Genomic DNA, 25,745 nt, shown 5'->3' with positions numbered 1-25,745 from the left:
TCTAAAGTTCAATCAGGATTGATGGGTGCCAATCATGAACAGCCATTTTCAAATCAATCCATAGATTTTCGATGATGTTCAAGTCTGGGGATTAGAATGTCCATTCTAGATCAGTTCACCGTGACTGCGGATGAATTACTTGGTAGATCTGGAACCTCAGAGACATCCACCCATACCTTAAATCCCCATTTCTTAGGTTTTTCAAACAGCTCACTTTATAAAGTTATATCTTTTTTGTTTTTGCCATGTATTGACTTCTTTATACAGGCTCGATGGTTTATGTGCCCTAATGTCTTTTTTTTTAGCACAAAAAGACCACTTGTGTTATGTCATATCATTATCTGCTTTCACTTCCACTTATGCCGCTCACTTTGACCCTCTGGGACAAAAACACATCTGTTCAAAGCCCCAGCATCATCACATCCCCCCCACAACAATACATTAGCTATTCTGTGTAAATCCCTGCTCGGTATTGCTTTCTACCGTTACAAAGGTTCAAAGGCTCTGCGTGAATAGCTGGCAGGATGGAAGATAGATGACCAAAGAGAGGGTGGAGTGAAGGGTTCTGGGTAAAGAAGTGGGCGTCAGATGTGTACACTCAGAGGGAGAATGTGACTCTCAGTTTTAAGCGAAGTGAGCAAGAGAGAGATCTTCAGGGATGACACTCAGTTTCCAGCGGTCACCTTTGTGTTTTGAAGGCATGGGACCTTTCTTCGTGACGTCAGAGCGCTCAGCTATGGCCAACGTAGCGTCTCTTTTGGCTCGTAGGTTCTACCATGTTGGAGGCAGCATGGCGGTGCCACAAAAGTGTCGTTTGGCATATATAGGTGAGAAGATTCTTGTGAACTTTGTGTTTGCAGAATGCAACGTATTGGTTAAAAGTCTGATAGATTATTTATATATAGCTACTGTAATGAAGTAAATAAAGAGAACACAAACATTTATCAGAATTTATTGGGTTTATTAACTATTTCAGTGTGAGTAAACAGTCCCTCCAGGATTTTTGAAGACTAAAATGACTGCAATTTTCAAAATGAATGAATTTTATCAAACCATATGGCATTATTTGTGTCAGATTTGTAGTTTATCTTTGTTGTGTTTTTTTTTTCTCTTTTTTTTCATCTCAAGGCTCATTGGACTCGCAAACTCCTGGAGTGACCAGTTAATATTTGATAACGTTTTACACATTTTGCATAAATATTTTCTTATTATTCTTTAGAAAATGACAATTGGTCAGAACAACAATTCGATTCTTGTGGTTGAAAATCAGGGTTATTCCATCAAATATTGATTTTTGAAATATCTTTTATATATCGTGGCAAAAAAAGCTTTGGTCACACGTTATTTTGATGGTCCGTTTGTTGAGTTTTAGTTACATTACATCGACATGTCAACTAATTCTCATTAGATTATAAGTAGTCTGTTTGGTTGGAGCTAGGGTTAGTGTAAGTTGACATGTACTTGCAAAGTTTTTTTAAGTTATTATTCAGACAGTGTACTAATACTCAAATGGACCATCAAAATAAAGTGTTACCAAAGCTTTAATTACAATTTTTCACTAACCCATTTTATATAAAACTAGAATCATTAACGAAACACGGCTATGCTTGCGTTGTTTTGCTGTAATTTTTTTAGATGTTTGTTGATGCGCTTGATTTTGTGTTTGAAATTACCTTAATTATCAGCTCGTCTGTATGTGTGCTTGTGTTTGTATTCATGTTTGTATTCCTTACTCAGAGATACATGACATAGGTCTCAAATTCAATTTGTCTTAGTGCTCTTTATTGTTTAATGGCTGTCAGTTGGGCTGAAAACACTAACCTCCTACTCCTTGCTCTGAGTCCTAAAATTAGCTTGCGCATTCATTAGACTGACAGTTTTGAGCTTCTGTTTTTACCGCTACATTGCATCAGATATGAGAGTCAATTGTAAAAGAGCAAAAAAATGATGTGCTGCCTATTATCACCTTTCAGAAATAGTGAAAGACATCTACTCTGGGATTCATAGCCAAGAGAGGGTGTGAGAATGTACAATGCATGTGTGTGCGTGTGTCTTTAAAAAAAAAACACTCTCTGGCTGGCATTCTACATGACTGAATGTGCTCAGTGTGAAACTCTCAGTGTTTTATGGAACAGATGGTTCAGAATGCAGTGTTGTCCTACAAATGTAAACATAAACCAGCTTTTGGGCTTCTTTTAGCAAACATCTCTGTGATGTGTAAAGGTACGCAGCTTTTTGGAAATGGCAAAGTATTCCCATGACATCCTATTTAAGTGCATTTGTTCCTGTGTCTTTTGGGTGAGTGCCTATTCCTGTCTGTTCTGTTGGAGTTTGGCTTAATTGTGCAAGAGCAAAAGGAGTTTGGTTTTGATACATGAGAAGAAATGTTGGTAAGAACTGACTATACAGTCATATGCAAAAGTTTGGCCAAACCTGGAAGTTTTCATAATAGCAAGTCATAGCCTGCTGGTCTTTTAAATAAGCAAATTAATTTGGATAAATTTTAAATAAGGGTGTGACGATCCTCCAAATCCTTGATTCGATTACATTTTCGATTCTAAAGGCACGATTCGATTCGATTTTCGATTATGAATAATTAATTAATTAATAACCAATTAATTATTTGTAGCCTACCGTTTAAACTACCAGACCTGCATGGTCTTTGTTTTACCCATAAACAAATCATACAGTAAATGAATAAAGGCAAGATACACACATAATTACCACCTGTCAATCCCTTTTTCTGCGCGACTCGAGAATAGGCAGTGATCTGTGTCATTATAATGGCGTTGGTAAAAAAGACGCACAACCAACAAGAACCAGCCAACAGTATCTGAGGTGTTCGCTAAAATGACTAAGTACAAGTGAGTGAAAGATTGAAGCAGTCCTCTGACTGCCTGGACCTGCTGTCTCAAGCTCATATGGCTGTGTGTGCGTCTGTGTCTGTGTGGTCACGTGATGTGCATTTTCAGAGGTAGAGAGGAAGGAGGGCTGCTCAGAAATGCTACACGCCACTGTGGATGTCAAATCGCTGTCGTTCTAAAATGCCATTTAAAAACAAAGACAGTGTAAACAGGGCCTGAGTGTGTACTTTTCGCGAGCGGATTTGCAACGGGGGTGGCGGAGGATTGCGATGCCGGTGTTGTCTATCGGACGAACTGTACGTAATACGTACATAGCAGAGCTTGCAAAACTGTGTTTTTTGTCGCCAACACAAACATTGTCAACATAACTCACTGGAAATCCAAAATGCTTACACACCGGCGACTTCATTGAAAGAGGAGAGCGTTTAAGTTCTGTCGACGGGTCTCCTGCTTCTGCAGTTTAACAAGTACTTCAACAAGCCTGTTTTTTCCCGCTTGGCAAGCCAAGCTGACATGACATGGGGGCGTGGCAGCATCGACAATTCTATTTTTTGATTCGATAATCAAAATTGAGCATAAATTTCGATCGATTTTGATTAAAAATCGAAATCGTGACACCCCTAATTTTAAACCCTAGGAAAAAAGCACCATTTCAGTTCTGACATGGCATTTATTAAATCAACAGATGTGATGCAATTTAAGTCTTAACAAAAACAGACAGATGCAAAAATTTGGGCACCCTAACAGAATAATGACATCAATCTTTTGTAGAGTCATCTTTAGTTGAAATGGCAGCCTGTAGATGCTTCTTTATAGCCAAGGAAAAGTCCCTGAGTTCTTGCTGAAGACATTTTAGATTATTTTTCCTTGCAACATTTCTCCAGTTCAATCAGGTTTGATGGGTGCCAAGCATGAACGGCTATTTTCAAATCAATCCATAGATTTTCGATGATGTCCAAGTCTGTGGACTGTATTGTCCTTTCTAGATCATTGTACCGTGTCTGAAGATTAATTGGTAGATCTGGAACTGTGCTTTGGGTCATTGTCCTACAGCCTCTTGACTGATTTCTGGACATTGTTGTTCAGAATCTGCTGATACTGGGTGGAATTAACTCTGACAAGGTTTCCAGTACCTGTGCTTGCCACACATCAGCACAACATAATGGACCCTCCACCATATTTTACAGTAGGGAGCATGTTCTTCTCCTGGAATGCTGTATTTTTTCCGTCATGCAAAGCGTTTATGGTTGTGGCATCTGTTCACAGTATAGTTTTCCAAGAATGATTCAGGCTCGTCCAGATGATCCTTTGCCCTTTTCAAATGACTTCTTGTTGGCAGAATGCAGAAATGGCTTCTTCTGCATCACTCTTCCATTGAGCTGTTCTTTATGAAGAATGCGCTAAACTGTGGAACAATGTACAAGTAACATTATCAGCAGTAAGTTGTTGCTGGAGCTCTTTGGAGGTGGTCTGTTTTTTGGTTTACAATAAGTAAAAGCACAACTAGCAATCATCAATCTTAAATATCCTTTTTTTTTAATGGTTCCACCAGTGTTAGGATTGTTAAGGTTCACTGAGTCACTCAAATAGTTTTTTGTTGTTGTTGTTGTAATCAGTTAGTATCAAGTGACTACAGGTTTTAAAAACCCACACGAAAGAGAGGTGACCAAACTTTTGCATAGCCTATTTTTTCAGTTTAACTTAATTTTTCCACATCTCAATATGGCTACACTACTGTCTGAAACACATGACATTATCTAGCTTTTACTAGAAACCGAATGGCATTTCACTGTGATCTTCTCCTATAACGAAAGATCTCATAATTATGCAGCCACAGTGGGGTGCTCAAAGTTGTGCATAAAACTGTATGCAATGGCACATTTGTAGAGTTAGTTCATCCAAAGATTAAAAGTTATACACTATTTATTCAGCCTTGTGTGTTTCCATATTTTTATTTGTTTCAATATTTTCACTGTTTAGCACAAAATTAAAAATGTTTTAAACCTGTAACTGTTGAGTTAGAGGTTTTAGTGGAACAATATGGAAGTCATTGATTACAGGTTTCCAGTATTTTCAGTTAATAGAATTTTCAGTTTTGGGATAGAACTCCCTTTAAGACAGCAGGAAAACCTCCTGTGAAAGAGTGATCTTCAATTTCATGGGATACATTTAGCAGCACTGATAGTGTCAGTAGTATCTAGATGCAGCCTTGATGATGCAAGCTGAGACTGCAAATCTCAGTGATACATTGTCAGAAACAATGCACTCAGTGGAGCTAGTTATGTCACTGTGAGGAATAAGGTTAGGGGTGGGGTTAGGTGAGCGCATTAAAAACTATTGGATGCAGCTCAGATTGCAGTGCACCGGGTCTGCATCCAGACCCCTCTCGATAGTGTAATACTTTAGTATTTTCAATCATAATATAGTAGGGTAAGTTGATCTAAGCATTCATTTAGTTGTTCGAGATAAAAAGACATTTAAATTGAAGAGAGGAAGGACAGCTGAGCACTGATCACTTTACATCCACAGAAAATAGGGTGTTTAAATGTTAAAGAAAAGAAGAAAAAAATCCAGGCTGGCTAAATCCACAATAACTGTACGGTCAGCTAGAACACATAGTTTTCATCAAAGATTTGACTTAGCACAGAGCACAGAGCAAGCACAGATATATTGTTGGGTATTTATAGCACAGCTCGTGCACAGACACAGTTTAATCTGCTTTATTTGTGTGTGACATGTTCCTCATCCAGATCCTCTGCCTTACAGTGCTCTGAGGCAGTGTCAACACCATGACAGCACTGCTAAACCATCTCCCTGCCTGCCTGGCTCAGATCCGCCTTGTGAATGGAGTCTTCTTTTATCCTCTTCTGGTGGAAAGAGCTTGGGGTGAAATGGAGTTATTGCTTCGGCTGTAATCTAACCTGACCTTCCTGATGATTTTGGTGGTGATCAAGATAATGATGCTTATGATTAGGGGATGTCTGTAATGGGTTTTTTAGTAGCCAATTCTAATGCTGATGTCTAGGCAGCTGGTTGGCTGCTGGCCGATGTAATGTTGATATATTATGTAGTTTAAGAGTGTTAAAGCTCTCCCTGTGGTGAGAATAGCTTTTTATGTTGTTTACAAGATTGGCTGGTGTATTTATCAAGCTTAAAGATGCCAGAGTGCATTGATTCAATGTTACGTTTTTCTCTGATATCTACATAGTAGGTTTAAGGCTCTGGTAAGAGCAAAAATTCTCCAGAAACAGTTTTATATGCTCATTTATAACAACAGAAATTACCTCTAGAAAGAAAAGCTCAGTTTTGACTATATGTGGAATCGTTGTGAATATTAATGAGCTCTTCTCCGACACTTTACAGCTTGTAGCTCTGTTTCTGTTGCTCACACACACAGTGTGAAATACTCTGAAACACACACATGCAAAATATTTATACTTAGTTGTCAAATAATATTTTAAGTAGTGTTCTCCCCGTGTTTTGACGTGGGTTTTCTTCGGGTGCTCCAGCACATGCGGTATAAGAGGACTGAATGAACTAAAATGGTCGTAGTGTACAAGTGTGTGTGAATGAGAGAGTGTATGGGTGTTTCCCACTGCTGGGTTGTGGCTGGAAGGGTTTCTGCTGCATTAAACATATGCCAGAGAAGGGGTGTGCAATTTGGGGAAAATATCTAATTGAGATTTTTCTGACAGATATTACGATTGCAATTTGATTTGCGATTTAATTTTGTAGTCATGCTTCAGGTCAATAATCTGTAAGCCGTGGCAACAATTCTGCAACAGCTCTTGAAAATGAACTGTTTTTGTTTGGTGTCTTTGACTTTGAAGCCAAAATATTATTTTGGTATATTAATGCTTCTTATTCAACAGATGCCATCATCCCAATTGCCCGTGCTTTCTTGTTTGTTTTTTATTGTGGGCTTCCCGCATAGTATGGTTATAATTCTGATTGGGCAGAACGAAAGTTTGCTCACTCGATTGGCTAGTTAGGCTATCACACACAGACAGAAGTCATGCATTTGCTTTGGGCGGGGGAAATTAAATAATACATATATATTTCATATCACCTCTTGCGATTAGCTAACCACAGTGTTTCAAATTGCGATTGTGATTCGATCAATAACACAGCCCTATGCCATAGTAGTTGGTAGTTTATTTTGCTGTGGTGAGCCCTGATAAACCAGGAACTAAGCTGAAGGAAAATGAATGAATAAGTGAGTAGATGCCTTGTTAACTGAAGTGTTAGAGAAGTTTATTTTAGCTAGAAGGAGTGAGTGAATGAAATGAAAGTTTAATCCTGAGATATGTTGTGGATGGTATGTAGGCTAAATTATAATTATAATTGACAAAAGATGCATTTAGATGTATTTATACATGACAGAGATATCTTTAGAATTGTGATTATGCGTATGGGCATCACGATGGCACAGTGGGTAGGACAACTACCTTACAGCAAGAAGGTCACTGGTTCAAGCCCCGACTAGGTAAATTGGCATTTATGTATGGAGTTTGCATGTTCTCCCCGTGTTCGCTTAGGTTTCCTCTGGGTGCTCCGATTTCCCCAACAGTCCAAAGACATGTGGTATATGTGAATTGGATAAGCTAAATTCTCCTTAGTGTATGTGTGTGTGAAAGAGTGTGTATGGGTGTTTCCCAGTGTTGGGTTGTGGCCGGAAGTGCATTCCGCTTTGGCAACCCCTGATTAATAAAGGAATGAATGAATGATTGATTATACATATATGTAAACAGAGGCAGGAATTAATATCGACCTCCTCATTAACAGATATGTTTTATTGGTGTCCTTTCAGTAAATGACAGTAAAGAGCTGAGTGATATGACCCGATGCATAAACGTGCATTGAACACTCATATTTAGCAGTCTTGATGTGTTTGTTGCTTCATTACAAACATATGTGACACATTTCACAATATACATGTATACATGTAGAGACCCTGTAAATCATTGGGGGTGCTAAAGACATGCATAATCCCTCTTTCTGTTTTTTTTCTGACAACAAAGATGTGATGGGATGAAATACTCCATGTCTGGCTGTGTTGTCTAAGAGCTTTATAATGCTGGTCTTATTTTCAAAACAAGAGTCCCACAATACAAGCGTAGATCAACACACAAATAAGAGAAAATTATCATTATCATTCTTTGATTAGAAAACGCTGTGGCCAATCAAATGCTACCTGGTGCATAACCATACCTGGTTATTCCATGATCTAGTTTAGTGTTTTTTTCTCACTAACCTGTTTCTCAACTCTATTTTACACTCACATGATTTACATGAAATCGAGGGAATAATGGTTTTTGAGAGTCATGGTATGTCATTTGCATGTTCTGAACTTTCAGCATATCTATATTTTCTAGATTACCTTTAATTACAGATTTAAAAGGTGTGTTTATTTTGTGCATTTCTTTAAATTGCTTGATAATTGATTTTAATTAATATCAAAAATCTAAAAATATTAGTACGGTAGTATGACTGTAGGACATTTATTCAAATGTTACTAAGGTTTTGAAATGTTTAGTCAAGTGTCATTACTTTGTATAGACACTTCCTAAATTTACGAATATCAGATGTTTATTACTATATACAGGTATATACTATATATACTTATTATATGTGAGCGGCATGGTGGTGCAGTGAGTAGTGGGTAGACATGTGGTATAGGTGAATCTAAATTTACTGTAGTGTATGTCCTGGTCCTTCAAGTTGTGGGTTGAGCATTGGGCTAACGACTCACTTCGTAAAAATTTGATGTTACCAAATACCAACACGGTGTAGCTAAATATCAACTTTAATATAAACGGCCCTGGGAGTATGTATATATAGGAGCAGAGCTGGCGCATCCATTGAGGCGACCTAGGCGGCCGCCTAGGGCGGCGGTATAGAGAGGGCGGCATCCGCGACACCTCCCTTACCACCCGCGTCCTCAGTTATGTCCGCAACACCTCCCTCACCACCCATGTCCTCAGATATATTCGCGCATAGACGCAAGAATAGAGAGGGCGGCATCAGCGACACCTCCATCAGCACCCGCGTGTCCTCAGTTATATCCGCGCATAGGGCGGTAGAATAGATTGCGCAGTGTCCGCGACACCTCCCTCCCTCCCTCAGCACCCGCGCGTCCTCAGTTATATCCGCGCATAGGGCAGCAGAATAGAGGTCCGCAACACGTCACATTTTCATAACTGGTCACTTTCGTTTTCACATTGGGGTTGAGGGCGGTGTGATCGTCCTCTGCCTAGAGCGGCAGTTCAGCTTCCTCCGGCCCTGTATAGGAGCACATGTTATATTTAATATTTTATGAAAATACTCTTATATTCAGGATGGATATTAGCTCGCTTCCAATTTAACATACCTCTTTTAGTCCTGCTTCAACAGCTTGTGTCATAAGAAATTAAACGTTGTTCCTCATGTTTCTGAATGAAAATGATTGATGCACAGCACGCAGCCAAGCATAGGCTATTTATTAGACAATCAATTTCAATGCCTGTTCTAGTTACACAATGTGTTTAACCAGTAATGTTACCCAATTTCTGAAAAAGCACGCACAACCAATGGCTTTGTTTCACAGGCGAAAAAAGCAGGCATTATTGCTGGACTCGATCGAGATCAAATTGTCGAGTACCACAGCATGACAACCCAGCATTCGCTCTGTTTTAATTCAGTTTGTGGTTCAAACATTTATGGTTGAAATAATCCAGATTAGCCTATTGCCACACTTGTGCAGCATTAAATACTGAATCTAACCAAGTGAAAATGGAGCAGGTAGTGACTTAATGGACTAATTTACATTGTTCCTTCTATATACAAAACGAGGCAAGGGTGCAGCGTAATGTTTAAGCTGTTCTGTATTTACATAAAAATAGAAATATTTCCCAGTGATGGATTGTGGCTGGAAGGGCATCCGCTCTGTAAAACATATGCTGGATATGGTGGCGGTTTATTCCGCTATGGCAACCCCAGATTAATAAAGGGACTAAGCTGAAAAGTAAATGAATGAATGAATGAATGAATGAATAAAAAAAGAAATAATTAGAATATGTCTTATTGATGACCAGAAGATGAGTTTTAACTGCTAAAATTGTTCACTGCGGAGGGACCTTAGACATACACATAATTAAAGGGCCATGAAACCCCCTCGTTTCAGCAGGGTGTTTCACACCTCTACTTTGGAAAAAGTTAGAAAAGTGGGCGTGTCCAGCTCCGATTAGGGGGGAGTGTCGGAGAAAGAAAAGAGGAGAAAAGAGTGTCTATTTGGGCACGCTCTGACTTTCAGAGTCAAAACACACACACACACACAAACAGGGGAGAAAGTGATGGTGTTTATATGGACATTTGTAGTTGAATTATTTGCCAAATTATTAAATGGTGGACTTTAACTGCAGTTTGGCTCTTTCATTCAGAGAATTCATTCATGTCCCTCGCGACAAACGAGATATTTGATTCGAGGAACTGCTCTAAGCGTGTATTTTTGATGCAATGTTTGATACCGCACGGCGAATGAGAGAAAAAAAAAACCCTCAGCATTTCCCGGAAACTTAGATGCACACGGCAGGTAGCGTCAGAAAGCTGCGTATGTTATTCCAGTCACAAAATGCGGTGAAAATCCTACACAAGGTTAAAGTTTGGTTGTGGTGCTAACATGTTTACACTCGGTGTAATAGTTTGTTCAACTCCAAATGGCATTAAAAGTGTCACATACTGTATTTATAAGATCTAATTCACCCAAAAATGCCATTTCTGTCTTAATGTAATGATGTATTTGAGCTGATCGGGAGCTGTTTGTTTACTACTGCCCGTCCCAGCCAATGATGCCTGCTTTTTCGAACAGAACCTGCATAGGCTGTAAATAACATTGAATAAAGTGCACAGAGTAATCATTTGAGAGCCGCACGGGAAGTATGATTTGCAGGTGTGTGCTTTTTTCTCACAGTGATGGCGGCCATGAGCCTTAACTGGAAGTGAAAGTGAAGGCGCGCACATCATTTAAATGATGCGCATTTTAAAGTTATGATTACAACAAGCACTTCATGTTTTTAGCGCACACAAAGTGTTTACTGGGTCAGTATATCTAGTGTAGCCCATATAACATTGAATAATGCAAGAAGGAATCTGATAGTGACAAATGTTTTTTGTTACCAGTGAAAAAATTGTCTAGTAATGACAAGCATATCTCTCAAACATAATAATTCAGCTTCAGAATTATGTAAATGAAATCACTTTTACTGTGAATTAACAACCAGGACAAATGTAAAGCTATTCAAGTCCATTATTCAAAGTCTACACAAAATTCATCATTTTAACCAGCAGTAAACTTGCACATAGGCCTAATATTATTATTGTTGTTTTACCATATGTTTAATAATTAATAATATTAATTGTCTACATCTTTTACATTTTACATCTACAAAAAAAATTGTGATCTTGATTTTAAGCAAAAAAAAAAAAGTGATTTTCATTTTAGCCAGATTCGTGCAGCACTTATACCCCCCAAACTGAAAGTGCTTTTAATGTACAATTTGTATCATGACTCTGAATATCATCATTTTGAGATTTCAGGCCATTACCCAGGTGATAATGAGCTGCTCTCCAGCACAGCTCAACAATTGTGATGTGAAGCACAAAAGTTCATGCAGTGATGCATGTAATTCATTAAACATGTTGACATTATAACAGTTGCACAGTGTCATTTATCTATTCATCAACACTAAAACTAAAACTACTGCAGTAGTTAAAACATTTTAGCATATGTTTGTTTGAGGGCGACATGGTGGCTTAGTGGTTAGCACTGTCGCCTCACAGCAAGAAGGTCGCTGGTTTGAGCCCCAGCTGGTTTAGTTGGCATTTCTGTTTGCATGTTCTCCCTGTGTTCGTGTGGGTTTCCTCCGGGTGCTCCGGTTTCCCCCACAATCCTAAGACATGCGCTATATGTGAATTGGGTAAGCTAACTTGTCTGTAGTGTTTGTGTGACAATGTGAGAGTGTAAGGGTGTTTCCTAGTACTGGGTTGCAGCTGGACAAAAAACATGCTGGATAAGTCACTGTGGCAACCGCAGATGAATAAAAGGACTAAACAAAGTGTGCTAAGAAAATGAATGAATAGATGTGTTTGATTTTTAAAGAATGAGTTTTTGTCTTTTTTTTTTTTTTTTTTGATCAGTTTGATTTCCTCTGCAATTTTATTTTCACTGTTTGGCATCATCTTGTGACTGAATAAATCATAGGTCTCCATTCAGCAATTTTCATTGATGTCACTTTGAGTTTATTTAAAGTATTAACACACTATTACAGCTTTCTTGCAATAAGCAGGATAAAGTACATCCAGGTGGTTGCTTCATGAACAATACACTCTTCAGGCTTACACTGCAGGCTCATTTATAAATTATGGCTAATTGGTATGACATGCTGCTTTAAAATCGTACCCTACACAAAGAGCTGTTAAATAATAATAATAATAAAAAAGTTTTTAAAAATGTATCTGAAATGAAATCGCAAAGTAGGTAATACATTTTTTGATTTTGAGTTTAGTACACGAACATTAGAAAAGTGCATTCTACATATTATCAATATGAGTAGTATGAATGTAATTTGGATGTACAACATCTGGCATTTCTCTTTATCAGATGGACTACCAGCATCATGGGATAGCGTAGAATCTCACTTCAGAATCTCACCAGATATAGTACTATGAATTCAGACATATCACAGTTGAAGTCAAAATTATTAGCCCCCTTCAAATTCTTTTCTTCTTTTTAAAATATTTTCTAAATGATGTTTAGCAGTGCAAGAAAATTTTCACAGTATGTCTGATAGTATGTTTTCGTCTGGAGAAAGTCTTATTTGTTTTATTTTGGCTAGAATAAAAGCAGTTTTTAATTTTTAAACACCATTTTAGGGACACAATTATTAGCCCCTTTAAGCAATTTTTTTTTCCTCTCGATAATCTACAGAACAAACCACTGTTATATTATATTATATATGTTGTATTGAAAAATTCTCTTTTATCACACTACTTAGGAAAATACGTGACTTCAGGGTGCTTTCACATTAGCGTTTAACATTCAGAACAGCACTTTTGGTTCACACTTAGGTTTGTTTGATGTCAGAGTATGGTACGTTTAGCTAGTGTGAACAATGTCTTCTGAACTTGGGTGCGCACCCTTGAACTGTATGAGTCCGCCTGAAAGAGGTGGTCTGGGGTACAGTTTGAGTAAACTCTGATCCAATTCACTTCTGGTATGAATGCAATCGTATCAAATAATGGAAGTGAACCGACAACTTTACAACAAACTCGTTTTCATAACGTTCATTCCTGTGTTTGTGTGTGTGTGTATGTGTTTGTGTTTGTGTTTGTGTGCGTTAGCGTGTGTGTGCATGTGTCTGTGTATCCAACACAATCTCACGGCAATTCGTAACTTTTTCATTTAGTGGCTGATTCGTATGAATTCGTACGATCTAATTCGTATATTTTAGTACGATTTGCTCATCCCCCAATGATGGTTGTGTTTAGGGGTGGGGTGAGGTGCCATGTCCCTTTTTGAAATCGTACAATTTCGTACAATTGAACTCGTACAAATTTGTACGAATTAAACTGCCAAAACGTAAAATACTTACGTTTTCTCGTGAGATCAGGCTGGTGTATCACATACTGTACCTTGGTGACAAGCAGTGACTGAGCCAGGGCAAACACAGTGATAATGCCTGCTTGTCTACTCCAAAAACAGCTTCTGCAGACATTGCGTGATGTTCTGAATGTTTATAATATTTTTACAGCAGAAAAACGGAAGTTGCTTTCTGTCCAAAACCAAAAGATTCAGTAAAAGCAAAACGACCGTGATGTGCTTAACGCTATGTCTTTCCATTTTGGCACTTTGCTTTCATGGCCATCACCTAGCAACAGCTGTACACACAACAGCAGCTCGATGACACAATCAGACCAGGGTTCAGAAAGAAAAAAGGCAGTGTGAACACAAACCAACCAAGAAGGTGGCATGGGGGGACAATCGAACTTGAGTTTGGTCCAGGCAGTTGAACCAAGTGTGAAAGCGCCTTTAGATACAGTCTGTGAACTAAAATTGCAATTGATACTGAATTATTGAATATATTGTCAGCTCTGTATGACGTTCACGCATTAGGCTTTTAACAGTACATAATTTTAAAACATAAAATGCATCTTTCAAAAGCCCCCCAATAAAAAAACTACTTGCTAAATGCATTTCCAGAGGCATCGGTGCAAGACTGAGCAGTTTGTTGAACCCGTGCGCAGGTGTCTGTCTGCATAATGCATGTCTCATCCTCGGTTTTGTGTTCCTGCTCTGATGGCTCCGAACACGCAGTGCTTTGTGATTTAGGCATCACAGAGCTTCTACGACCCAATTATTCAGTGTTTGATAACTCGCTGTACTTCTCACCAGGCCGCTTTGATCTGCGCTCTCTTCTCCAGCCGCCACTCTGTTGAGCACAGTTAGTTCTCCTATGTCTCCAATATCTAAAGAAGAACCTCCAGCCCCTGCTTTATTTACACTTTCTGCCTCTTTTCCCTCTTGCCATCTGAGTTGTGTGGGTCAAAAGCAGGTCAAAGCACTGTAGTATTAATTAAATATTGCTTTGCTTTTCTGTTCCTCACAGTTGGCTTCTGATTTCCTCTCTGTCTGCTTTGTGCTTTGCGATGCTCTACTAAGCTGAAGTCCTGCCTAAATCCATCTGGTGCATGGACAAATTTAGAAATATAAGTGCGCTCAGAGTCAATAGCTTTGATTAAACCATCAGGTAGACTGCATTAAGAAATGGGGCGTGAATAATTGAGCTACATGAAATCTGTTGTTTCTTTTGTCATGGTAATTTGCCTTGATTGATTTTTAAAGTCGATTTTAAAGTAAACAAGAAGGGGAAATTGCAACCCATTTCATTTTCTGTATATTGAGTCAAAGTGCAAAACAGTAGGTAATTTGGTCTAGAATTGAGAAAAGACAGACATAGCTGATTCAGATAGGATTAAAATCAAAATAATTTCTCTAACGTTGCCCAGTAAAACTAGTCCCATCCAAATAGAGATAAAGAGAGGCAGAACGCTTCACTGTGATGTGATATCATGAATTCATTCCAATAAAAAAGCAGTATACTATCCCTTTTTAGGCATTTTAATTGATTTCAATTAAGTTCTACCCCAGAGTGCAGCTGAATAGTCTCTTTAACTCATTATTAGCATGTCATGAAGTGACAGGGGAGTTTGGCATCCTAGAAGCGCGAAGCTCTTGTCAATCTTTCTTTCAAGTGTTCGCACTTCTCTCTGCAGCCTAATGAACACATTTCTTTCCCTAGAGATTTGTGCCGAGTCCCCACTGTGAAGAGTGCACTAATCGGCTGTGAAGGTTTACTCAACACGCGGCTAATTTGTTTTAAATGAGCTGGAGAGACTTGTGCTAATAAAAATAATAAAAGTCCAAAGAGGAGGACAAGGGACTTAGCCAGAGAGCAAAAAAGAGTGTAAAGAGCAAGGTAGAAAGACCCCAATTACCTGTTCATTAGTCTCGACCGCTCATTAAAATGGATTTCTTCATTTAGAGATCTAATTGATGACCCTCATTGTACCAACAAGAGTGGCAGAATGTGCTTGTCCATGACCTTTGATCCTTCCGGACATTCCCTTACACCCTCAAGACTTGCAAGTTAAGTGACAAATTAAGTTGCATGTTTTGGCACACTGAGTCAAGTGAAGAGTGTGTGTCCTCGTGTGTGCATGCATTCTTGGTGTCCTTGTTGTATCCTTGGTTTTGTTTCCATATTTTTAAAACTCAAGTCGCACTTGTTTGGGTCCAAGGAATACCATAAGTCCTTAAAAACAAGTTCATACAGCAACATGGAAGAGGCACACAATGTTTTTATTTTGCACTTGAGCTGGTCTTTATCTCTTGGATAAAAAGGTGCGAGTTTTATTTTTAAGTGGTTTGCAGAAAGCCACCAACTTTTATCCAAAGTACAGCTTTGCTTTGTTTGGATGAAGGAACAGCAGCCTAGAGACATTCTAATGCTTACCAGGTGTTAGAATCAAAACGAGAAACAAAGAAAGACAAATACTTTGTTTATATGTTGCATAAAGTGTTGAAACAAGATGCACAATGTAGGAAAAATTGGATTGAGATCTGTTGAATCTGGAGGCCATTTGAGTAACGTGAAATCATTGTCATGTTCAAGAAACCAGTCTGAGGTGATTTGCGCTTTATGACATGGTGTGTTATCCTGCTGGTAGCCATCAGAAGATGGCTGTGGTCATAAAGGGATGGACATGGTCAGCAACAATACTTGGGTAGGCTGTGGCATTGACACAATGCTCAATTAGTACTAATGAACTCAAAGTGTACCAAAACAAATCCCCCACACCATTACACCACCACCACCAGCCTGAACCTTTGATACAAGGCAGGATTGATCCATGTTTTCATGTTGTTGATGCCAAATTTTGAGCCTGCCATCTGAATGTCGCAGCAGAAATTGAGACTCATCAGACCAGGCAATGTTTTTCCAATGCTCTATTGTCCAATTTTGGTGACCCTGTGTGAATTGTAGCCTCAGTTTTCTGTTCTTAGCTGAGAGGAGTGGCACATGGTGTGGTCTTCTGCTGCTGTAGTCCATCTGCCTTAAGGTTTGATGTGTTGTACGCTGGTCTTCTCAGTTGTAACGATTGGGTATTTGAGTTACTGATGCGTTTCTATCCGCTCAAACCAGTCCGGCTATTCTCCTCAGACGTTTGGCATCAAGCCATGAGCATCCACAGTACTGCCGCTTACTGGATTTTTTTTTTGTTTGTTTTTTTTGGAGCATTCTCTGTAAACCCTAGATATGGTTGTGCAACTCTCATTCACACACATAGACTACAGATGATTTAGCTTACCCCATTGACCCTTCGCCAAGCCACGCCCAATCGTGTCTTAGTAACTGTAGCTATGCGCAGGGGCTCTGTCAAGCTTTCGAGCGAGTGCATATGGATTGTGCAAATCTGATACCCGGTATCCTTAAAGTTTGGACGGCATGGTGGAATTTTGTCCTTTTTCGATACCTAAAAAACCCAAGAGAAATGGAGTATAATAAAGAAATTACAAGGAAAGCAAAGAGATGCACCTACAATAAACAGTGCTTTATGCATTCCCGTGAAGTCTAACAGTAATCAGAAAGCACAATTGAATAATCAAATGCAAAAATAGCGGTTTATAGACTTCATTGTACACTGTAAAAAACATTATGACAAAAGGTCTGTTTTTGTTGCTTTAATCTATTTAATTAATGAATCAGGTTTCAACATTTCAACAAGTTATACAAAGTTTTTTAGTCTAGTTTACTAATAATTTTAGTCAGTCTGATTGAAATATGTTGAGATGACTAGAAAAGTTCATTTGACTTAACAAAAAAAAGTGGCAACAAGATTTTTTACAGTGCATATATAATAAAAAAATAGGCCTTTATTAAAGTTACAATCAGTGCTATTTCTTTTGACTGAAATCTTGCAACTCTTTTAAAATGTTCACAGTCACAGACCTTAAAACACACTTTAAAATTTGTGAGTGTGGCTCCTGGTCTGCTATAATGTCAACTCAGCATTGCCTATCCTGTGATGTGACTTATAGATGCACACATTGTGATATGGATGCTAAATCGATACCTCTTGCTGTCCTTTTGCCGAGTACAAAAACCTTGTGAGCTGTCTCTGCCATCTGCTGCCTAGAGAGTGAGTTGCTTAATACAGGCTAATTCATGCTGCACTGACAGGAAGTGACCAACACCAACAGGTTTGTTTATTTGGTTTTGTTTGATCAGTGTCTCATCAGCCTCATCCACACACAGTTTATGCTGTAGTTTGTTGATGCTCACATCTTTATTGGAGTGTGCTGCAAACTTATGTTGCGACTCAGCCAGAGAAAACAAACTGCTGCTGCAGTGGAAAGGTGGTGTCATGCTTTCATGAGAATACAAATCAATAATTTCCTCCACAGTAACACTTATAGACTGTGACTTTGTGTGAGTACTGTTACTTTATAAAAAGAGAGAGAGAAAAGTTTTTGTGTGTGTATCCTTGATTTAAAATGCAATGTTATTACATCAGTGAAAATATATACTTTTGCTGGATGTTTTTTGGAGAAGTTTTCTTGAGAAGTTTCTCTGTTGTTACTTTTTTATTCCTGAAACTCTGGAACCACAAAGGACTTGGTGGGGGAAAAGAAAAAAAAAAGATTTGAAATCCAGGATCTGGACAAGATGCCACAAAGGCAAAAGAGTAGATTAAAAGTCTCTATATTAAGAGTAGTACTATAAAGGGACAAAATAATGTTAAAGCCAGACTAGGGCAGGCACTTATTAAGAGCAGAGAGCGTGTTATTCTGTCACACTATCTTAATATGCTTTAGAGAGTGACGTGAATCTTTCATAATAAGAAGGGCTTGTTTAAATAGAGTGTGCAGTTAAGAATATCTCTCTTATTACTGCCTCCATTGCTTTTTTTTAGAATAATCTGAGAAATTGTTGTTGTGAGACAGTAGAATAAATGGTTTTCTGCAATATGCTTCAGATAAATGTGTGGGACCCTTTTGCCAGGTATTGTTTTAGGAAAATATAGAGATTTATTATAAAGGTGTACTTTATAATAATACAAGCGCAATACAAGCGTATACCTAATGTTTATTTATCACCCATGTTTATAGCACAGTGTGTGCAGACAATTACATCCAAAAATGTAAAGGATTAGTTCAGCTAAAAATAACATATCAGGTTTTTGGCACAAAAACATGTTAATGGAGCTCAGTTACAGTTACACTATCTGACAAAGTCTTGTCAGGTGTCCAAGTTGAAGGAACAACAAATAATAACTTGACTTCTAGTTGATCATTTGGTATCAGAAGTGGCTTATTATAAAGACAAAGGCCTCTAGATTGCGCTTATTTTACCCAAATAAAATATGATCATGCCTTGATTTTTAATTATTTAATTAGGACAGTAAGGTCTGACTTTGCTTCGACAAAAGTCTTGTCATTAACATAAATAATGTACAGTATAAAATATAAAGTCATAGTGCAGTTGAAAAAGAATTAATATTGTGTATGACTCCCATGAGCTTGGAGGACTGCATCCATACATCTTTATAATGACTCAAATAATTTATCGATAAAGTAATCTGAAATGGCAAAGAAATCGTTCTTGCAGGACTTACAGAGTTCATCATGATTATTTGGATTCATCTTCAATGCCTCCTCCTTCATCTTAATGCCTCCAGTTATGCTCTATAATGTGTATGTCTGATGACTGAGCTGGCCAATTCTGGAGCACCAAGACCTTCTTTACTTTTAGGAATTTTGATGTGGAGGCTGAACTATGAGAAGGAGCACTATCCTTAACCTCTCCTGTAGTTTGTAATGTGATGGGCAGCACAAATGTCTTGATACCTCAAGTTGTTGATGTTGCCATCCACTCTGCAGATCTCTCGCACGCCCCAATACTGAATTTAACCCAAAACCATGATTTTCCCTTCACCAAACTTGACTAATATCTGTGAGAATCTTGCAGCAATGCAGGTTCCAATAGGTTTTCTGCAGTATTTGTGATGATTGGGATGCAGTTCAACAGATGATTCGTTGAAAAAATACCTTCTGCCACTTTTTCAAAGGATCAACTAGAAATCAAGTTATTATTTGTTGTTCTTACAACTGCGATCGATGATAAGACTTTTGGCAGGTAATGTAGAGTTACAGTTGAACCAGTTAAATCAAATGGAAGCATTTATTTATTTATTTTTTGTTCCTTTTCTGTACTTTGAACATCTAGTGACCCAGGCTGTTCATGGAGAATGAGATGCCTCTCGAATTTAATGTAAAATATTTGTAAAATATTCCATTGTTTTTTATCCAAACACACCTGATGTGCATGGCCGTTATACACTCATGTCTTTTGCTGTGCCTCACACATGAGTGACACATTTTTTAGATACTGCATCAAAAAGTATCAGCACTTTTCCGTATTTTGTGATTTGTTTATAGATTTTTTAAGTTCCTCATTTAGGGCGAGGCAGTGGCACAGTAGGTAGTGCTGTCATCTCACAGCAAGAAGGTCGCTGGGTCGCTGGTTCGAACCTCGGCTCAGTTGGCGTTTCTGTGTGGAGTTTGCATGTTCTCCCTGCCTTCGCGTGGGTTTCCTCCGGGTGCTCCATTTTCCCCCACAGTCTAAAGACATGCGGTACAGGTGAATTGGGTAGGCTAAATTGTCCATAGTGTATGAGTATGTATGAATGTGTGTGTGGAAAAACTTGCTGGATAAGTTGGCGGTATATTCCGCTGTGGCGACCCCAGATTAATAAAGGGACTAAGCTGACAAGAAAATGAATGAATGAAGTTCCTCATTTATTTATTTATAATAATAATAATAATAATAATAATGCATTTACACATTTGAATTGAAATATGGGACATTGATAATAGATTTTTTTACATTGTACCATAACGTACTGTGTTTTTTACAGTGTGCCAGTGTACTGATGATGATTCAGGATGGCTACATGAACTGTTACACCCATAGTTAGAAGATGTTTGAAATGGGAATAGAAAGCAATGTCTTTCATGGTCATGTAAGATCTAATTGGATTGTGGATTGTGTGCCGATCTGTGAACTGCTGATAGTGTAAGTGGGCCAAAGCTTTGGGAGGGACAGGAAGAGGATGTTGATAAACAGATGAATTTGTGGAGAGCATAGAAGGTACTGAGCAAATGTTTTGGATCTTTTGTAGATATTTCATCACCTGCCCTCTATAATCTGGGTTTCAGAAATGTATTGTTTTTATGCAGAGACCCGAATCTAACATGGGTTCTCTATAAGCATCTTAGCTTAGAAACCTGCTGTCCATCCTGTGTAAACTGGAGCAGACAGATTACTTTTTCTTACGTACTTTTTCCCTACTGTATTCTATTTTCTGACTTTTTATCCTTCAATTAATTTCAGAACTGTTAATTCCACTTCAGCATTATAGGCTGTGTGAATTGACACAGTGTCTGAGCCTTCATCCATTAAGTGCTTCTAATCACTTAGTAGAGAAGTGTTTCCTAACTATTTATGTGTGTGTGTGTGTGTGTGTGTGTGTGTGTGTGTGTGTGTGTGTGTGTGTGTGTGTGTGTGTGTGTGTGTGTGTGTGTGTGTGTGTGTGTGTGTGTGTGTGTGTGTGTGTGTGTGCATTTGCATCATGTTGACATTGCTTTCTGAGAGAAAGATTAGTTTTTTAAATCCCTCACAACTGTCCTGTCCATTATGTTAAATCCTACTCCAGTTGATCTGTATCTTCCCCAGTATGTTGTCTACAAGCATGTGTTTGAACTGAAATAAATCATGATGTTGCATATAATGTTATGTAATGTTAGTACTGGGGTATTATGCAAATAAAATGTTTTGATAATCTCCTATGTTAAGAAGAACTGTTTAGAGCTCCATATACAGAAATGTAAGATATCATGTAACAAATGTCTTAAGGATATATTACCAGTACCATAGCTTAATTTATTTCTGGGAACCTGCCTTTATATACAGGTTTGATTGTCTTTTTAAAGTTTTTGTCTTTATTTCAGTTGTATTTTTTTTTTTTCAGAATATTTTAGTTTTAGCAATTTTACTACTTGTTTGTAAAGTTTTTTTTGTAAAGTTTTTTTTTTAAATTTCAGATAGCTGCCAACGTTTCCAGTTTTGGCATTTATATACACTTTCCAGCCAATTCCACGTACACCTTACTACTACTAGGTTGGACACCCTTTTGCCTTCAGAACTGACTTAATTCTTTGTGGCATAGATAGAACAGCCTCTCACTGGATATTTATTTATCTATTTTTTATTTTTTTCCGGCTCATTCTCTGTAAACCTTAGAGATGGTTGTGCATGAAAATCCCAGTCAGCAAATCATCAGTTTCTGAAATACTCAAACCAGCCCGTCTGGTGCCAACAACCATGCCAGGTTTGAACTGCAGCAGATCCTCTTGACCATGTCTATATGCCTAAATGCATTGAGTTGCTGCCATGTGATTGGTCGATTAAAAGGTAACGTTAACCAGCAGTTAGACAGTTATACCTAATAAAGTGACCAGTGAGTGTATATAGTTAGTTAGTTAGTTAGTTAGTTAGTTAGTTAGTTAGTTAGTTAGTTAGTTAGTTAGTTAGTTAGTTAGTTAGTTCTTCACATTCATCATTTAAAAAAATAAATATCCATAATATTCATCAAAATATCCATTGCCAATTTCTGTTACACAAATACACAGAATCAAGCACAGAAAAAAAAATATTCTAAATAATTAAAAAAAGGCTGTTCCTCTTTACAGTTGCCTTATGATTCATGTGTTTTTTATTATTCCTCAATATATTGTGCAATAAGTTATACAGACTATTACAGACTATGTATCAATTAAAAACTACTAAAATTGCCACTTTATTTTACTCTTGAACGTAATTTGTTACTTTCAAAAATATTTTGATGACATTTAGTTAAAATTTGTCATTTCTGTTTCCACACTTGAATAGACATATTCATTACAGTACTCCAGACACTTTGGTAACAAAGTGGTATAATATAGTGACATAGTATGTTTTAAAGCCATTTGATGTATTCTCAACTGAAACATGAAGACAGGGCTGGACTTTTAGTAAGTCCTTCTATGTATAAAAACAGCCAAATATAATTTTGTTTTCATCGCAGCTCATTAAGAGTGGTTGAACATCACATCAAATGAAAAGCAAATGAGAAGCATCTTGAATTGGACGGGACATGTCAGATGCAGAGTGATGTATGAAACTGAAGTATGAGGTGATGTCAAAAGAATCATTAATCCATTTAGATGGATGTGACAAACAGCAGGATTTAGATGTTTATATCTTGTGAATGCGAATTTTGTCACCGTTTTGAAGCACACTATCTAATAGATATCCTTTAAACAAACATACAAATGCTACATCTAAAAAGCTTTATTTTAATGTCATGGGGCATTTAATTTTTTGACATTATTTGTCATTATTTGTCATTAATTTGACATATTTGTCATCCAAAAGCTCATTTGTCCTATAAACCCTCAGGTGTCCTTGCTCGATTTTCCTCACTGATTTCAGCCTGAAATCACACTTGCAGCATAAAGTAGAGCTTGACAGATTTGTGAATGTTTCAACAGCTTTAGGAAAGACAGTTTTGAGGTTTTCTATGTTCCTCCTGTCTTCCCCCTAATGGAGCAGATGAGTTGAAGCACACGTGTGTCATGGTGCAAAGTGATTTGGAACGAACTTGTTCATATGTTCTCATCTGAGCTTGTCTTTGCAGCTCTCTCTTTTTTTCGCAGAGAGAAGTTTTATTTAGAGTCCTTGAGATCTGTCAGCCGATGTAAAGCCGATTGGTCCCGGTGGCCCAGCAGGACAGGGAGTTTCCATCTCTCTCAGTCAAGAAGATGAGCTGGGTTACTGGCTCTCTTGCATCATTTTGGCTGTTGTTGAACCTCTCTCAAGGCTCTTGGAGTCTGCAGCTGGCTTTCTGAACCCTTTTCAACCTTCTTTTATGTGGCTTGATTGCAATTGTTAAAACAAGGGCTGCACAATACTGAAGAATATATACAAAAACTGCTTTTATTTCAGCAAAACTAAAAGAAAAAAAACTTAAGAAAGAGGAAAAATTCTTGTAAATATATTTCTGCTCTGTTAATCGTCACTTGGGAAACATTTGAAAAATTATATATATATTTCACAAAAGGGACCGAGCCTCGGTTGTGTCAGAAGGCATTTCTGTGTGGAGTTTGCATGTTCTCCCCATGTTGGCGTGGGTTTCCTCCAGGTGCTCCCGTTTCCCAAACAAATCCAAAGACGTGGAACAGGTGAATTGGTTAAGCTAAATTGTCCTTAGTGTATATGTGTGAATGAGTGTGTATGGATGTTTCCCAGTGATGGGTTGCAGCTGGAAGGGTGTCCGCTATTTAAAAAAAATATGCTGACGAAAAGAAAATGTATGAATATATAATATAATATAATATAATATAATATAATATAATATAATATAATATAATATAATATAATATAATATTTGAACTTATTTGGCAATTTTTTCAGGGGATAACTATTGCTTTATTATTATTGCTTATTGCTTTACATTATATTAGTCAAAACTGGAACTAATCTAACAATAAACTAAAGATCACAATCCGAAAATTTTACCAAATCACCCAAATTAATATGTTGAGGGTAAAAAAGGGGGAAAAATTAAGAGAAACAACAAAAAAAGTTTGAAATTTTGTGTTTATTTAAAATCATTGGTTTGAATTTAAATGTCTTTCTATTAATTAAGATGTTCAAAGACCAAACTCTTATTTTGAATAATGTAACTGTTTAATAAAACCATTTAAAATGACTAGAATATGTTGTTTGATATTGATAAAAATTCATTCATTCATTCATTCATTTTATTTTCGGCTTAGTCCCTTTATTAATTTGAGGTCTCCACAGCAGAATGAACTGCCAACTTATCCACCATATGTTTTACACAGCCCCAACACACACTTTTTAAATTGCTGCTACGCCCCTGCCAGATTATGCTAACGACACTGTATTCAAATGGTTCCCAGGTTGAGGTGGATTCAGGGCAATAATACAGCCTCATATCACAATTCTCCACATCAAAATTTACACTGGTAAATGGCAAAATATGATGGGTAGCATATTTCCTTATCAAAATGTGCTACATACTTTTTGAATGAGAGGTTGGAAAATCTGACAGATGCAAGCATTTGTGGATGCAGCCTTGATGATGCAAGATGAGATTGCACATCTCAGAGATGCAATGTTAGATACTAGAGTCTGGAGCTAGTGATGTTACTAGGGATAGGGTTAGGGGTGGGGTGAGCGCATTAATCAGCATCGCATGCAGCTTAGACTGTAACTGCACCAGGTCTGCATTCAGACCCTTCTCAACAGATGAGGACAAATTGACAGAACACCAGTATCATTTTGTCACATCCCTCCTTGATATGTGTTGTCAAAATGATGCCCATTGTCACCCCATCTAAAAATATCCATAGTTTCAGCCAATTTTACCCTACATCTGTCAACTTTTCACCTGAAGTGTCTGTCAGGCCACTCAGTGTGTTTGTGTTTGTTTTTGTCCAGTTGAGCGATGCATGAGTGTGATGCAGTCGGGGACTCAGATGGTGAAGCTGAAGACGGGTTCTAAAGGTCTGGTCCGACTCTTCTATTTGGATGAACACCGTTCCTGTATACGCTGGAGACCATCACGCAAGAGTGAGAAAGCCAAGAGTAAGTCAAACACACTCAGATGTATGTGTTATTCCTGTGTGTAAAAGACAATGCTATTATTATATAGATCTATTAGTATCTAAAACTAATCTATCAAAAGTGATTTGTAAAATAAATGAAATTTCATATTTTATATTTTCAATTCATCCAATCATTTTCAATCGCTTATCTGGGGCCAACTCGTGTACGCACTCTCAGAACACTTTATTGTTTAAGCTAACACGCAGCATTTTAAAGTTATTACCATTGCCATAAGTCTCATACATTTTGGGGCCCAGTGGTTAGCAATGTCGCCTCACAGCAAGAAGGTCACTGGTTTGAGTCCCGGCTGGCCCTGTTGGCATTTCTGTGTGGAGTTTGCATGTTCTTCCCGTGTTGGCCTGTGTTTCCTCCAGGTGTTCTGGCTTCCCTCACAGTCCAGACATGCACTAAATTGAGTAAACTAAATTGGCCATGGTGTATGTGCGTGACTGAGTCAGCATGGGTGGTTCTCAGTACTGGGTTGCAGCTGGAAGGGCATCCGCTGTGTAAAACATATGCTAATAAGTTGGAGGTTCATTCTGCTATGGCA

General features: G+C 37.9%; 1 protein-coding gene across 1 annotated transcript in view; it reads left to right on the top strand.

The window, feature by feature from the left end:
* Positions 1–620: 620 nt before the first annotated feature.
* Positions 621–25,745, top strand: part of plch1 (phospholipase C, eta 1) — a 104,633-nt gene continuing 79,508 nt past the window's right edge. Inside the window, exons 1-2 of the mRNA XM_073929989.1 lie at positions 621–827; positions 25,028–25,174. Of these exons, the coding sequence (XP_073786090.1) occupies positions 659–827; positions 25,028–25,174 (316 nt within the window). The 5' untranslated portion in view covers positions 621–658. The remainder of the gene's footprint in view (positions 828–25,027; positions 25,175–25,745) is intronic.

The sequence above is a fragment of the Danio rerio genome, chromosome 18 (genome assembly GCF_049306965.1).
Source record: "Danio rerio strain Tuebingen ecotype United States chromosome 18, GRCz12tu, whole genome shotgun sequence".
NCBI lineage: Eukaryota > Metazoa > Chordata > Actinopteri > Cypriniformes > Danionidae > Danio > Danio rerio.
The sequence above is the reverse complement of the archived record's forward strand: the minus strand, read 5'-3'. Positions and strand labels throughout refer to the sequence as shown.